At 48.1% G+C, this 15,000-nt stretch overlaps 1 protein-coding gene across 1 annotated transcript in view; it reads left to right on the forward strand.

The window, feature by feature from the left end:
* The first annotated feature begins 14,144 nt into the window (after positions 1-14,144).
* rgs19 (regulator of G protein signaling 19) overlaps positions 14,145-15,000 on the forward strand; it is a 66,670-nt gene continuing 65,814 nt past the window's right edge. The window contains 1 exon segment of the mRNA XM_053318103.1: positions 14,145-14,225. Within this exon segment, the coding sequence (XP_053174078.1) occupies positions 14,145-14,225 (81 nt within the window).

Raw genomic sequence — 15,000 nt, forward strand, 5'->3', positions numbered from 1 at the left:
AAAGGAAGGAAAGGAGGGACGGAGGAAGGATGGAAGGGAGGAAGAATGAAGGATGGAAGGGAGGAAGGAAGGAAGGAAAGGAGGGAGGGAGGAAAGGAGGAAGAAGGAAGGAAAGGAGGGAGGGAGGAAAGGAGGAAGAAGGAAGGAAAGGAGGGACGGAGGGAGGGAGGGAGGGAGGAAGGAAGAAAAGATGGATGGATGGGAAGAAGAGGGAAGGATGGAAGGGAGGAAGAAGGAAGGGAGGAAGAAGGAAGGAAAGGAGGGAGGGAGGAAGGAAGAAGGAATGAAAGGAGGGAGGGAGGAAGGAAGAAGGAAGGAAAGGAGGGAGGGAGGAAGGAGGAAGGAAGGAAGGAAGGAAGGATGGATGGATGGGAAGAAGAGGGAAGGATGGAAGGGAGGAAGAAGGAAGGAAAGGAGGGAGGGAGGAAGAAGGAAGGAAAGGAGGGAGGGAGGGAGGAAGAAGGAAGGAAAGGAGGGAGGGAGGAAGAAGGAAGGAAAGGAGGGAGGGAGGAAGAAGGAAGGAAAGAAGGGAGGGAGGAAGGAAGGAAGAAGGAAGGAAAGGAGGGAGGGAGGAAGGAAGGAAGAAGGAAGGAAAGGAGGGAGGGAGGGAGGAAGGAAGGAAGGAAGGAAGGATGGATGGGAAGAAGAGGGAAGGATGGAAGGGAGGAAGAAGGAAGGAAAGGAGGGAGGGAGGAAGGAAGGAAGGATGGATGGATGGGAAGAAGAGGGAATGATGGAAGGGAGGAAGAAGGAAGGAAAGGAGGAAGGGAGGAAGAAGGAAGGAAAGGAGGAAGGGACGAAGGAAAACGTAAAGAAAGTACAGTTTCATTCTTCACATTTTCTATAGTTGAGTGTTCCTCATTTGCTGCCTCTTGCTGAATGGAGTAATTGGCCAAAATGATGCGAAACACCCTCATTGCAACACTCTGTGGCTCAGTTAGCAGGAAGTGCTTCCCATTTATCTCCAGGAAACAATCACAGAATGACTCCCTCCTTTCCTTCCTTCATTCTTCCTCCCTCCCTCCCTCCTTACTCCTTTCCTTTCTTCCTTCCTCCCTCCTCCTCCTCCATACGAAACACCCTCATTGCAACACTCTGTGGCTCAGTTAGCAGGAAGTGCTTCCCATTTATCTCCAGGAAACAATCACAGAACCTTTATATTCATCTCAAGAGTGTATATTATAAAAAGCATATGAATGAGCTCACTTTGCTCATATGTCTGACATCCTCCTGTTGTCCTCGAAGGAAGGGAGAAAGAGGGAGGGAGGAAGAAGGAAGGAAAGGAGGGAGGGAGGGAGGAAGGATGGAAGAGAGGAAGAAGGAAGGAAAGGAGGGAGGGAGGGAGGAAAGGAGGAAGGATGGAAGGGAGGAAGAAGGAAGGAAAGGAGGAAGGATGGAAGGGAGGAAGAAGGAAGGAAAGGAGGGACGGAGGGAGGGAGGGAGGAAGGAAGGAACAAAAGATGGATGGATGGGAAGAAGAGGGAAGGATGGAAGGGAGGAAGAAGGAAGGAAAGGAGGGAGGGAGGGAGGAAAGGAGGAAAGAAAGGAGGGAGGGAGGAAGGAAGGAAGGAAGGATGGATGGACGGGAAGAAGAGGGAAGGATGGAAGGGAGGAAGAAGGAAGGAAAGGAGGGAGGGAGGAAGAAGGAAGGAAAGGAGGGAGGGAGGAAGGAAGGAAGGAAGAAAAGATGGATGGATGGGAAGAAGAGGGAAGGATGGAAGGGAGGAAGAAGGAAGGAAAGGAGGGAGGGAGGAAGAAGGAAGGAAAGGAGGGAGGGAGGGAGGAAAGGAGGAAAGAAAGGAGGGAGGGAGGAAGGGAGGAAGGAAGGAAGAAGGAAGGAAAGGAGGGAGGGAGGGAGGAAGGAAGAAGGAAGGAAGGAAAGGAGGAAGGAAGGAAGGAAGGAAGGAAGGAGGGAGGGAGGGACAACAACAACCTTCCTCCCTTCCCTCCTTCCTTCCATTCCTTCCTTCTTCCTCCCTCCCTCCTTTCCTTCTTCCAGCAGCTTGATGGAGCCGCTTTATTCCCGCTGAATCTTTTCTTTCCGCCATTTTTCCACCAACTCTATGAATCTTTTCAGGTGTTGCATTTAAATGGAAAGTAGATAAAGACATTAGATAGGGGAATCATCAAGGGAAAGAAAAAGGGATGGGGCGGGGCAGTGTGAAGAATCCAGTAAATCCTCATATAGCTGTTGCTTTTAAGCTTTAAAAATGACATAATGACGAGTCGTGATCGTCGTCAAAGCCACGAAGTCTCAGCGGATGTTTGGATGGATTCCCCGTAGAGGAGATTTCCCCGGTTGTTAGGTTGTTAGGTTGTTAGGTTGTTAGGATGACACATATTTCTAAAAGAGAGAGAGAACCAGGCTGAGATGATTTCCCTCTACGCTGCTTCCTATTCCCTCCATGTTTCTCCTCATACTGCAGCATCACAGAGCCATGAGTGAGATATGTGCTCCTCTGTCATGCTAATGTTGAAATCATTCCTTTGAGGATTTATGCAGAACAGAATAAAATGTATTTCCTCTCTTTATGCTCAGTAGTGGCTTTGCTTCTTTATTTGTCCAGGCTTTGAGCTCTCAGCCTCCACCATGAAGATAAATATAAATGTGTTTCTTACAACATTAAAAAAAAAAACATTTTAACCCTTTATTGGGCAAATAATTATATTTGGTAACTTCTGTAAATATCCCAAAATATCCTTCCTTCCTTCCTTCCTTCTTTCCTGTCCTTCCTCCCTGCCTTCTTTCTCCCCTTCCTCTTTTCCTTTCTCCCTCCCTCGTTCCTTATTTCCTCCGTCCTTCTTTCCTTTCCATCCTTCCATCTGTTCTTCCTCCCTCCCTCCTTCTCTCCTTCCTTCCTTCTTTCCTTCCTCCATCCTTCCTTCCCCCATCTGTCCTTCCTCCCTCCCTCCTTCTCTCCTCCCTTCCTTCTTTCCTTCCCTTTCTTCTTCCTTCCTTCTTCCCTTCCTCACTCCCTCCTTCTCTCTTTCTTTCCTCTTCCCTACCTTCCTTCCTTCCTTCGTCCTTCCTTCCCTTCCTTCCTTCCTTCTTTCCTCCCTCCCTCCCCCCTACCTTCCTTCCTTTCCTTCCTCCCTCCTTCCTTCCTTCCTCCCTCCCTTCCTTCCTCCCTCCTTCCTTCCTTCCCTTCCTTCCTTCCTTCCCTTCCTTCCTCCCTTCTTTTCAATGAGTGCCCTATAAAGGGTTAATAGTTGAACAGCAGCAGAGTGTCCTTCCAGATAATCCTTAAAACTCGCTCTTTCCACTATAATGTGTCTGATGTTTTAAGCTGCACCTCGCTCCAATTTCTTCCTCCCTTCCTTCCTCCCTCCCTCCTTTCCTTCTTTCCTTCCTTCCTTCCTCCTTTCCTCCCTCCTTTCTTTCTTTCTTCCTCCTTTCCTTCCTTATTCCTCCTTTCCATCCTTCCTCCTTCCCTCCTTTCCTTCCTTCTTCCTCCCTTCCTTCCTCCTTTCCGTCTGTCTTTCTCCCTTCCTTCCTCCTTTCCGTCTGTCTTCCTCCCTCCCTCCTTTCCTTCCTTCTTCCTCCTTTCCATCCTTCCTCCCTCCCTCCTTTCCTTCCTTCTTCCTCCCTTCCTTCCTCCTTTCCGTCTGTCTTCCTCCCTCCCTCCTTTCCTTCCTTTTTCCTCCTTTCCATCCTACCTCCCTCCCTCCTTTCCTTCCTTCCTTCCTTCCTCCCTCCCTCCCTCCTTTCCTTCCTTATTCCTCCTTTCCATCCTTCCTCCCTCCCTCCTTTCCGTCTGTCTTTCTCCCTTCCTTCCTCCTTTCCTTCCTTCCTTCCTCCCTACCTCCTTTCCTTCCTTCTTCCTCCTTTCCTTCCTTCCTCCCTCCCTCCTTTCCTTCCTTCCTCCCTCCCTCTTCCTTCCTCCTTCCAGATAATCCTTAAAACTCACCCTTTCCACTAGTCCCTTCTTTGATAAAGTGCTTCCAGTTAAAAGTATTAATCTCTTATGATGTATGATATGATTTATTTATGAATTAAGACACCAAAATCAAAATCCAATATCTTAACCCTTGTGTCGTTGACCCCATCTTTTTTGACTGTTCCTTCTTCCCCTCCTCCCCTCTTTCTTTGCTCCTTCCTCCTTCCATCCTTCCTTCCTTCCATCTGTCCTTCCTCCCCTTTAGCCTCCCATCATTCATTCACATTACTTTACACTATTACACTCTGAGCTGGATGACTTCTCCCTCCTCCCAAACCAGTTCCTTCATTTCATCTCTCCTCTGTCTATCCTTTGGGTCACATCTTCTCCTCGTCTCTCTCTCTAATGTTCACGATGCTCCTCAGAAAAAAGCTTTTACTTTGTGCAGAACTGCTTTTTTCCACTTGAAGTAAACTTTTATATTTAGTTTTCAGTCGATTTAATTTAGATTTCTAGATCGTATTCAAGACTAAACTTTCCTTTTCTAATCTATTTTTATCATCCTTTATTGTCCCACTGCTGGTTTTCTCAGTGTTATTCAGTCCAAACATGTTCTTATTGTTCCTGTGGATCTTCATTACCTTCGACTTTACACTTTATTTGGTTTTAAACTGATTCCATTTGTATTTATTTCCTATATTTGGAGCTTGAGAGAGAAAAAGTTGTGCAGGTATAAACACATAGTCAACACTTTTTGATCCCATGCAGGGAGGAAATTGAAGTTACACAGCAGCAGAATAAGTAGTAATTTACCGTAATGAATGTAATATTAGTAGTTTACCGTAATGAATGTAATATTAGTAGTTTACCGTAATGAATGTAATATTAGTAGTTTACCGTAATGAATGTAATATTAGCACATTTACCGTAATGAATGTAATATTAGTAATTTACCGTAATGAATGTAATATTGGTAGTTTACCGTAATGAATGTAATATTAGCACGTTTATCGTAATGAATGTAATATTAGTAGTTTACCGTAATGAATGTAATATTAGTAGTTTACCATAATGAATGTAATATTAGTAGTTTACCGTAGTGAATATAATATTAGTAGTTTACCATAATGAATGTAATGTTAGTAGTTTACCGTAATGAATGTAATATTAGTAGTTAACCGTAATGAATGTAATATTAGTACGTTTACCGTAATGAATGTATATTAGTACGTTTACCGTAATAAATGTAATTTTAGTAGTTTACCGTAATGAATGTAATATTAGTACGTTTACCGTAATGAATGTAATATTAGTAGTTTACCGTAATGAATGTAATATTAGTAGTTTACCGTAATGAATGTAATATTAGTAGTTTACCGTAATGAATGTAATATTAGTACGTTTACCGTAATGAATGTAATATTAGTAGTTTACCATAATGAATGTAATATTAGTAGTTTACCGTAATGAATGTAATATTAGTAGTTTACCATAATGAATGTAATATTAGTAGTTTACCGTAATGAATGTAATATTAGTAGTTTACCATAATGAATGTAATATTAGTAGTTTACCGTAATGAATGTAATATTAGTAGTTTACCGTAATGAATGTAATATCAGTAGTTTACCGTAATGAATGTAATATTAGTAGTTTACCGTAATGAACGTAATATTAGTAATTTACCGTAATAAATGTAATTTTAGCACGTTTACCGTAATGAATGTAATATTAGCACATTTACCGTAATTAACGTAATATTAGTAATTTACCGTAATAAATGTAATTTTAGCACGTTTACCGTAATGAATGTAATATTAGTAGTTTACCGTAATGAATGTGATATTAGTAGTTTACCGTAATGAATGTGATATTAGTAGTTTACTGTAATGAATGTGATATTAGTAGTTTACTGTAATGAATGTAATATTAGTAGTTTACTGTAATGAATGTAATATTAGTACGTTTACCGTAATGAATGTAATATTAGTAGTTTACCGTAATGAATGTGATATCAGTAGTTTGGAGTTTTTCCACCTGTTAATATTTTAGAGTGGAATATTCTGGTTTTACTAAATAATAATCTCCATATGTGGGTTTTTCTGGTAATATGAGTTTTTGTTCTAACTCAATATATTAGTTAACCTCTTCACTAGAACCTGATCACATTTCATTTTGTTCTTGCAGCTTTCTGCTCGTCCAAACTCTCCATTAAGACACAAAACCCTCATTTAAATACTGCTGTCTGCTCCTGATGCTCCTGTTTTCATTTATGAAGTTATACTGAGTAGATCAACTGCTAAACACACAACTAAACACACAATCTATTACACTGTGCTGCTGTTTAGTACCTTTATTTGGGATCTTAGTAAATCAGGCCCTGAGTGTATACTGTATAATAAATGAAGGTGTAACAGGTCAGCTAGCTATGTCCGATACTTTAATGTTAACGTATTCTCCAGAGGACGACAGGATGATCAATATAGAAACAGAGAGAATCAGAGAGCTGAGGTCACACTCAAATAAATTACACTCAAAGAGCACATCATTACCCATCATCATCACAGCTGTGCAGTGGGACTGGACGTTCTCTGTCTCTGCAGGAGCCGGAAGATGATGATAATAATAATATGGGTCCAGTGGCGTGCACAGACTTTTTGAAGGGCAGGTGCGAAAAGAAAACAAAAAGGGCACATACAGCAGGTTCTCGCCACTGAAGAGGGCAGTTTAGTGTGTTTTGCCAACCAAGAGGGCACCTTAGCACACGTTCTGGCTCCCAAGAGGGCACCTTAGCACGCCTTCTGGCTCCCAAGAGGGCACCTTAGCACGCCTTCTGGCTCCAAAGAGGGCACCTTAGCACACGTTCTGGCTCCCAGGAGGGCACCTTAGCACGCCTTCTGGCTCCCAAGAGGGCACCTTAGCACGCCTTCTGGCTCCAAAGAGGGCACCTTAGCACACGTTCTGGCTCCCAGGAGGGCACCTTAGCATGCGTTCTGGCTCTCAAGAGGGCACCTTAGCACACGTTCTGGCTCCCAAGAGGGCACCTTAGCACGCCTTTTGGCTCCGAAGAGGGCACCTTAGCACGCGTTCTGGCTCCCAAGAGGGCACCTTAGCACGCGTTCTGGCTCCCAAGAGGGCACCTTAGCAAACGTTCTGGCTCCAAGAGGGCACCTTAGCACGCGTTTCGGCTCCCAAGAGGGCACCTTAGCACGCGTTTTGGCTCCCAGGAGAGCACCTTAGCATGCCCTTTGGCTCCCAAGAGGGCACCTTAGCACACGTTCTGGCTCTCAAGAGGGCACCTTAGCACGCCTTTTGGCTCCGAAGAGGGCACCTTAGCACGTGTTCTGGTTCCCAAGAGGGCACCTTAGCACGCGTTCTGGCTCTCAAGAGGGCACCTTAGCACACGTTCTGGCTCCCAAGAGGGCACCTTAGCCCGCGTTCTGGCTCTCAAGAGGGCACCTTAGCACACGTTCTGGCTCCCAAGAGGGCACCTTAGCCCGCCTTTTGGCTCCCAAGAGGGCACCTTAGCACACGTTTTGGCTCCCAAGAGGGCACCTTAGCACGCGTTTTGGCTCCCAAGAGGGCACCTTAGCACGCCTTTTGGCTCCCAAGAGGGCACCTTAGCACACATTCTGGCTACCAAGAGGGCACCTTAGCACGCGTTCTGGCTCCCAAGAGGGCACCTTAGCACGCGTTCTGGCTCCCAAGAGGGCACCTTAGCCCGCGTTTTGGCTCCCAAGAGGGCACCTTAGCACGCGTTCTGGCTCCCAAGAGGGCACCTTAGCACGCGTTCTGGCTCCCAAGAGGGCACCTTAGCCCGCGTTTTGGCTCCCAAGAGGGCACCTTAGCCCGCGTTTTGGCTCCCAAGAGGGCACCTTAGCACGCGTTCTGGCTCCCAAGAGGGCACCTTAGCCCGCGTTTTGGCTCCCAAGAGGGCACCTTAGCACGCGTTCTGGCTCCCAAGAGGGCACCTTAGCACGCGTTCTGGCTCCCAAGAGGGCACCTTAGCACGTGTTTTGGCTCCCAAGAGGGCACCTTAGCACGCCTTTTGGCTCCCAAGAGGGCACCTTAGCACGCCTTTTGGCTCCCAAGAGGACACCTTAGCACACGTTCTGGCTCCCAAGAGGGCACCTTAGCACGCGTTCTGGCTCCCAAGAGGGCACCTTAGCACACGTTCTGGCTCCCAAGAGGGCACCTTAGCACGCCTTCTGGCTCTCAAGAGGGCACCTTAGCACACATTCTGGCTCCCAAGAGGGCACCTTAGCACGCCTTCTGGCTCTCAAGAGGGCACCTTAGCACGCGTTCTGGCTCCCAAGAGGGCACCTTAGCACGCGTTCTGGCTCCCAAGAGGGCACCTTAGCACGCGTTTTGGCTCCCAAGAGGGCACCTTAGCATGTGTTCTAGCTCCCAAGAGGGCACCTTAGCACGCGTTTTGGCTCCCAAGAGGGCACCTTAGCATGTGTTCTAGCTCCCAAGAGGGCACCTTAGCACGCGTTCTGGCTACCAAGAGGGCACCTTAGCACGCGTTCTGGCTCCCAAGAGGGCACCTTAGCACGCGTTCGTTTTGGCTCCCAAGAGGGCACCTTAGCACGCGTTCTGGCTCTCAAGAGGGCACCTTAGCACACGTTCTGGCTCCCAAGAGGGCACCTTAGCACACGTTCTGGCTCCCAAGAGGGCACCTTAGCACGCATTTGGTTCTGGCTCCGAAGAGGGCACCTTAGCAAGCGTTCTGGCTCCCAAGAGGGCACCTTAGCACGCGTTCTGGCTCCCAAGAGGGCACCTTAGCACGCGTTTTGGCTCCCAAGAGGGCACCTTAGCACGCGTTTTGGCTCCCAAGAGGGCACCTTAGCACGCGTTCTGGCTCCCAAGAGGGCACCTTAGCACGCCTTCTGGCTCCCAAGAGGGCACCTTAGCACGCGTTTTGGCTCCCAAGAGGGCACCTTAGCACACGTTCTGGCTCCCAAGAGGGCACCTTAGCACGCCTTCTGGCTCCCAAGAGGGCACCTTAGCACACGTTCTGGCTCCCAAGAGGGCACCTTAGCGCGTTTTGGCTCCCAAGAGGGCACCTTAGCACGCGTTCTGGCTCCCAAGAGGGCACCTTAGCACGTCTTTTGGCTCCCAAGAGGGCACCTTAGCACGCATTTTGGCTCCCAAGAGGGCACCTTAGCACGCGTTCTGGCACCCAAGAGGGCACCTTAGCACACGTTCTGGCTCCCAAGAGGGCACCTTAGCATGCGTTCTGTCTCCCAAGAGGGCACCTTAGCACGCCTTTTAGCTCCCAGGAGGGCACCTTAGCATGCGTTTGGCTCCCAAGAGGGCACCTTAGCATGCGTTCTGTCTCCCAAGAGGGCACCTTAGCACGCCTTTTAGCTCCCAGGAGGGCACCTTAGCACGCGTTTTGGCTCCCAAGAGGGCACCTTAGCATGCGTTCTGGCTCCCAATAGGGCACCTTAGCACACGTTCTGGCTCCCAAGAGGGCACCTTAGCACACGTTCTGGCTCCCAAGAGGGCACCTTAGCACACGTTCTGGCTCCCAAGAGGGCACCTTAGCACACGTTCTGGCTCCCAAGAGGGCACCTTAGCCCGCGTTCTGGCTCCCAAGAGGGCACCTTAGCGCGTTCTGGCTCCCAAGAGGGCACCTTAGCACACGTTCTGGCTCCCAAGAGGGCACCTTACCACACATTTTGGCTCCCAAGAGGGCACCTTAGCGCGTTGTGGCTCCCAAGAGGGCACCTTAGCACACGTTCTGGCTCCCAAGAGGGCACCTTACCACACATTTTGGCTCCCAAGAGGGCACCTTAGCACGCGTCTTGGCTCTCAAGAGGGCACCTTAGCATGCGTCCTGGCTCCCAAGAGGGCACCTTAGCACGCGTTCTGGCTCCCAAGAGGGCACCTTAGCCCGCGTTCTGGCTCCCAAGAGGGGGCCTTAGCACGCCTTTTGGCTCCCAAGAGGGCACCTTAGCAAGTGTTCTGGCTCTCAAGAGGGCACTTTAGCCCGCGTTTTGGCTCCCAAGAGGGCACCTTAGCACACGTTCTGACTCCCAAGAGGGCACTTTAGCCCGCGTTTTGGCTCCCAAAAGGGCACCTTAGCACACGTTTTGGCTCCCAAGAGGGCACCTTAGCACGCGTTCTGGCTCCAAGAGGGCACCTTAGCACGCGTTTTGGCTCCCAAGAGGGCACCTTAGCACGCGTTCTGGCTCCCAAGAGGGCACCTTAGCACGCGTCTTGGCTCTCAAGAGGGCACCTTAGCACGCATTTTGGCTCTCAAGAGGGCACCTTAGCACACGTTTTGGCTCCCAAGAGGGCACCTTAGCACCTTAGCACGCGTTCTGGCTCCCAAGAGGGCACCTTAGCACACGTTCTGGCTCTCAAGAGGGCACCTTAGCACACGTTCTGGCTCCCAAGAGAGCACCTTAGCATGCGTTCTGTCTCCCAAGAGGGCACCTTAGCATGCGTTCTGTCTCCCAAGAGAGCACCTTAGCATGCGTTCTGTCTCCTAAGAGGGCACCTTAGCACGCGTTCTGGCTCCCAAGAGGGCACCTTAGCACGCGTTCTGGCTCCCAAGAGGGCACCTTAGCACGCCTTTTGCCAACCAGGAGGGCACCTTAGCACGCCTTCTGGCTCCCAAGAGGGAACCTTAGCACGCGTTTTGGCTCCTAGGAGGGCACCTTAGCACGCGTTCTGGCTCCCAAGAGGGAACCTTAGCACGCCTTTTGCCAACCAGGAGAGCACCTTAGCATGCGTTCTGTCTCCTAAGAGGGCACCCTAGCACGCGTTCTGGCTCCCAAGAGGGCACCTTAGCACGCGTTCTGGCTCCCAAGAGGGCACCTTAGCACGCCTTTTGCCAACCAGGAGGGCACCTTAGCACGCCTTCTGGCTCCCAAGAGGGAACCTTAGCACGCGTTTTGGCTCCTAGGAGGGCACCTTAGCACGCGTTCTGGCTCCCAAGAGGGCACCTTAGCACGTGTTCTGGCTCCTAAGAGTGCACCTTAGCACGCGTTCTGGCTCCCAAGAGGGCACCTTAGCACGCGTTCTGGCTCCCAAGAGGGCACCTTAGCACACGTTCTGGCTCCCAAGAGGGCACCTTAGCACGCGTTCTGGCTCCCAGGAGGGCACCTTAGCACGCGTTCTGGCTCCCAGGAGGGCACCTTAGCACGCGTTCTGGCTCCCAAGAGGGCACCTTAGCACGCCTTTCGGCTCTCAAGAGGGCACCTTAGCATGTTGTCAGGTTCAGGCAACCTAAAACACTTAAAATTATCAAACAAAAGAAGACAAGACAACAGGATTAGAGTTTCTACTTGCAAGGAGAGCGGACAGAGATCTGCTCAGTTTCAATCTCCAACCCGTTCTGAGCAAAACTTGCCGAACCCTCTGTTTTTATTTGGTTCAGGTGTCCCCTAATTTACATAGTGTTGCTGCTCTAAAGAGTGGGGGTCACAAATCGGTCACACACTTTAAAGATTTTCTGATCAGGGTCTCAAGTTGATCAATGGTGGTCACACCACACTTCGGAGACTTCCGTCAGCAGGGACACAAGTCCTGAAAAACAACTTTAAAACAGCATGCTTGTAGACTATAAAGGTTAATGATCATAGAATGGGTAAATATGGATAACTTATATACAATAATTCCAACACATGTGTTCTGGCTCTCAAGAGGGCACCTTAGCATGTGTCTTGGCTCCCAGAAGGGACCTTAGCACTCGTTTTGGCTCCCAAGAGGGCACCTTAGCACGTGTTCTGGCTCCCAAGAGGGCACCTTAGCACGCGCTTTGGGCTACCAAGAGGGCACCTTAGCACGCGTTTTGGCTACCAAGAGGGCACCTTAGCCCGCGTTCTGGCTCCCAAGAGGGCACCTTAGCACACCGTTTTGGCTCCCAAGAGGGCACCTTAGCACGCCTTTTGGCTCCTATGACCCACGCCTTTTGGCTCCCTATGAGTCAGAATATGAGCAGCATGTAAAGGGTTAAAACCTCACTTCACTATACATCTGAGATATAACAGCATATAAAAATAGAAAATGTCCCTTTTTTAATGCACGAATAGAAAATAAATGAAATAAAAGCAGCTGGATATAAATGTAGAGCTCTTACTGTAGAGGATGTTAATATGTGTGTAGTTTGGAGACAAGGAAGCATCAGCCTGCTGTTACTGAGGCTCAGGTTCAATCTGTGTGTTCTGCCTCCCATTCATCATTTCACCAGAAGACCTGCACGATAAATATTCTACGCTCTGGATCGAAGTGTGTACCTTTACCCACGGTAACAGAGAAACATATACAACGTGTGTGTGTGTGTGTGTGTGTGTGTGTTCAGCTTGTCGGCTCCTGGCAGACGGGCGTAGATCAATGCCCTCACTGTTTGCTCCTGAGGTGACAAGGAAGTGATGTAGAGGCATACACACACACATGCACGCACATGCACACACACACACACACACACACACACACACAAGCACACACACACGCACACAGCGGAGAGAGACATGCAATATTTACTACTATGTACCACAACAGCAAATCACTGCATTGCATGTGATGTATGGTGTGTGTGTGTGTGTGTGTGTGTGTGTGTGTGTGTGTGTGTGTGTGTGTGTGTGTGTGTGTGTGTGTGTGTGTGGTCCCAAATCTTGTTTCCTACATAATTTATATTTTCGTTATATAACCCAAACAACAGTCTGCAGGAACCGGATTGCATTCTGTTAAATTTACCATTTAATTAAAAAGAATAGTGTTGCAGAGCAGATAACTGGATACATGCTGCTTGGTGAGTAAACAGGAAGCTGAATATCAAACCTTTGACAGAAACTCTACAAATAATACAGATTCTGCAAAAACAAGATAATAATTACATCTTTTTTCGGACTGCATTATTAAATTACACCTGTTTTGTTATATCATATTTTTATTTTCTCTTATTTTTTCTTTTTTAGTTAACCACCCTGCCAAATTTGAATGATTTAAAAAGTCGCTAAAAATATATGAAATTAGGCTTCAAAGTTGTGTAAAAAACAGCCTCTTTCTCTGCTCCCAAACGCTGAAGCCCCGCCCCCTACCAAGTGTCACCTGTCAATCAAAGTCACCACCTCTACCAGAAACATGGACGCTACGTCTGAGAGCTTCTGCTGCTAGCTCAGCTGCTAGCTCGGAGGCTAACTCAGCGGCTAGCTCGGCGGCTAACTCAGCTGCTAACTCAGCTGCTAGCTCGGCGGCTAACACAGTGGCTAACTCAGCTAACTGGCTAACTGTAGACTGTAGTAGTAGTAGTGTGTGCTGAATGTATTTATACCTCTACAGCAGCAGGGGCGGGTTTATGCTAATCACTAAATCCTGAACACAGAAATCTTGAAACACAGTTTGTGAAGCCTAGCTCCACAATTCAAATCTAAATGGTTGAAATGCTTTTTACACCTTTTTTAGAAATACATTTATGACCTATTTAATGTGTTTAGAAGAAAATGTCTGAATTCACTTTACACAGTCTTTCAAAGATAAAGCCTCAAGAATCACTGTTACTGTGTCTTGTTTCTGCAGATTTACCACGAAGCTCTGTTGAGAACGTCAAGATTGTAATTGTTTGTTTATGTCTGCTGTCATCAAGAAAAAAAATCTTAATTTCTGATCAGGCAGCGACAGAAAACAGAAAACAGAGACGGAGGAGCAGATTTAATTGGCGCCACCGTCACACTTCCCTGATCTCTGTCATGAAACATGATAATCAATCTCTGCTGGGAAAATGACACGTTGCTTGTTTGTGACAACAGAGGAGGGGGGGAAGAAGAGGAAGAGGAGGGGGAAGAGGAGGGAGGAAGTGGTAGAGGAGGGGAAGAGGAAAAGGAGGAGGAGGAGGAAAGGGAAGGGGAGGAGGAGGAGGAAGAGGAAGAAGAGGAGGGAGAGGAGGGAGAGGAGGAGAGGGAGTAGGAAGAGGAAGAAGAGGAGAGGGAGGAGGAAGAGGGAGAGAAGGAGAGGGAGAAGGAAAAGAAAGAAGAGGAGAGGGAGGAGGAAAAGGAAGAAGAGGAGAGGGAGGAAGAAGAGGAGAGGGAGGAGGGTGAGGGGGAAGAGGAAGAGATGAGGAAGAGGAGGAGGAGGAAGAGAAAGGATGAAGGGGAGGGGGAAGGGGAAGAGGAGGAGGAGGAGGAGAAGGGCAAGGAAGAGGAAGAGGAAGAGGAGGAGGAAGGAAGTCGAGGCCTCCCAACCCAAAGCAGTAATTGTTTGACTGACTGACTGCATTGAGATGTTGGCATCGATTTAGATATTAGTCGCCTCCCGATGGGGAAGAAGAAGAAAGAGCACACCGCGCTGAATGTCCAAACCAGAGAAGAAGAAGAAGCACAGAGGGACGACAGAAAGGTTAAAATCTCACCAGTCCTGTTTCATTAATCCCAATGTGATTGTCAACACCTTTAATTTCCTGTCTCTCTCTCTCTCTCTCTCTCTCTCTCTCTCTCTCTCTCTCTCTCTCTCTCTCTCTCTGTCTCTCTCTCTCTCTCTCTCTCTATGTCTCTCTCTCTGTCTCTCTCTCTCTCTCTCCCTCCCCCCCTCTCTCTCTCTCTCTCTCTCTCTGTCTCTCTCTCTCTCTCTCTGTCTCTCTCTCTGTCTCTCTCTCTCTCTCTCCCTCCCCCTCTCTCTCTCTCTCTCTCTGTCTCTCTCTCTCTCTCTGTCTCTCTCTCCCTCCCTCTCTCTCTCTCTCTCTCTCTCTCTCTCTTTAACCTTTCAGACCATCTCTCATCCATTTGCATTTCCTCTCCCTTCCTCTCTGCTCCTTTCCTGTTATCTACATCTTTATTTTTAGATTAGTTTTACCCTTTAACCATTGATCCCAATCACCCCCCCCATTTACTCACACACCCCCCCCCTCCTTTACTCCTCCTCTCTTCTGTCCACACTCTTCATTAATCTCCCTCTACATTTAGTCTTATTTTCTCTTTGTATTATTATGACATTAGCAGCTGATCAATATGTGGCTGCTTCTCCTGAGAGGTTCATGTTTTAATCTAGTTTTTCACTCATACTTCTTCAGATGGATCCAGATATATATATATATATATATGACAGGAAACACATTGAGGTAGGTTGGTTCCACTATTCTCAGATATAAAATTACAAATTAAATCTATTTTATCAG

The sequence above is a fragment of the Scomber japonicus genome, chromosome 4 (assembly GCF_027409825.1).
Source record: "Scomber japonicus isolate fScoJap1 chromosome 4, fScoJap1.pri, whole genome shotgun sequence".
Taxonomy (NCBI): domain Eukaryota; kingdom Metazoa; phylum Chordata; class Actinopteri; order Scombriformes; family Scombridae; genus Scomber; species Scomber japonicus.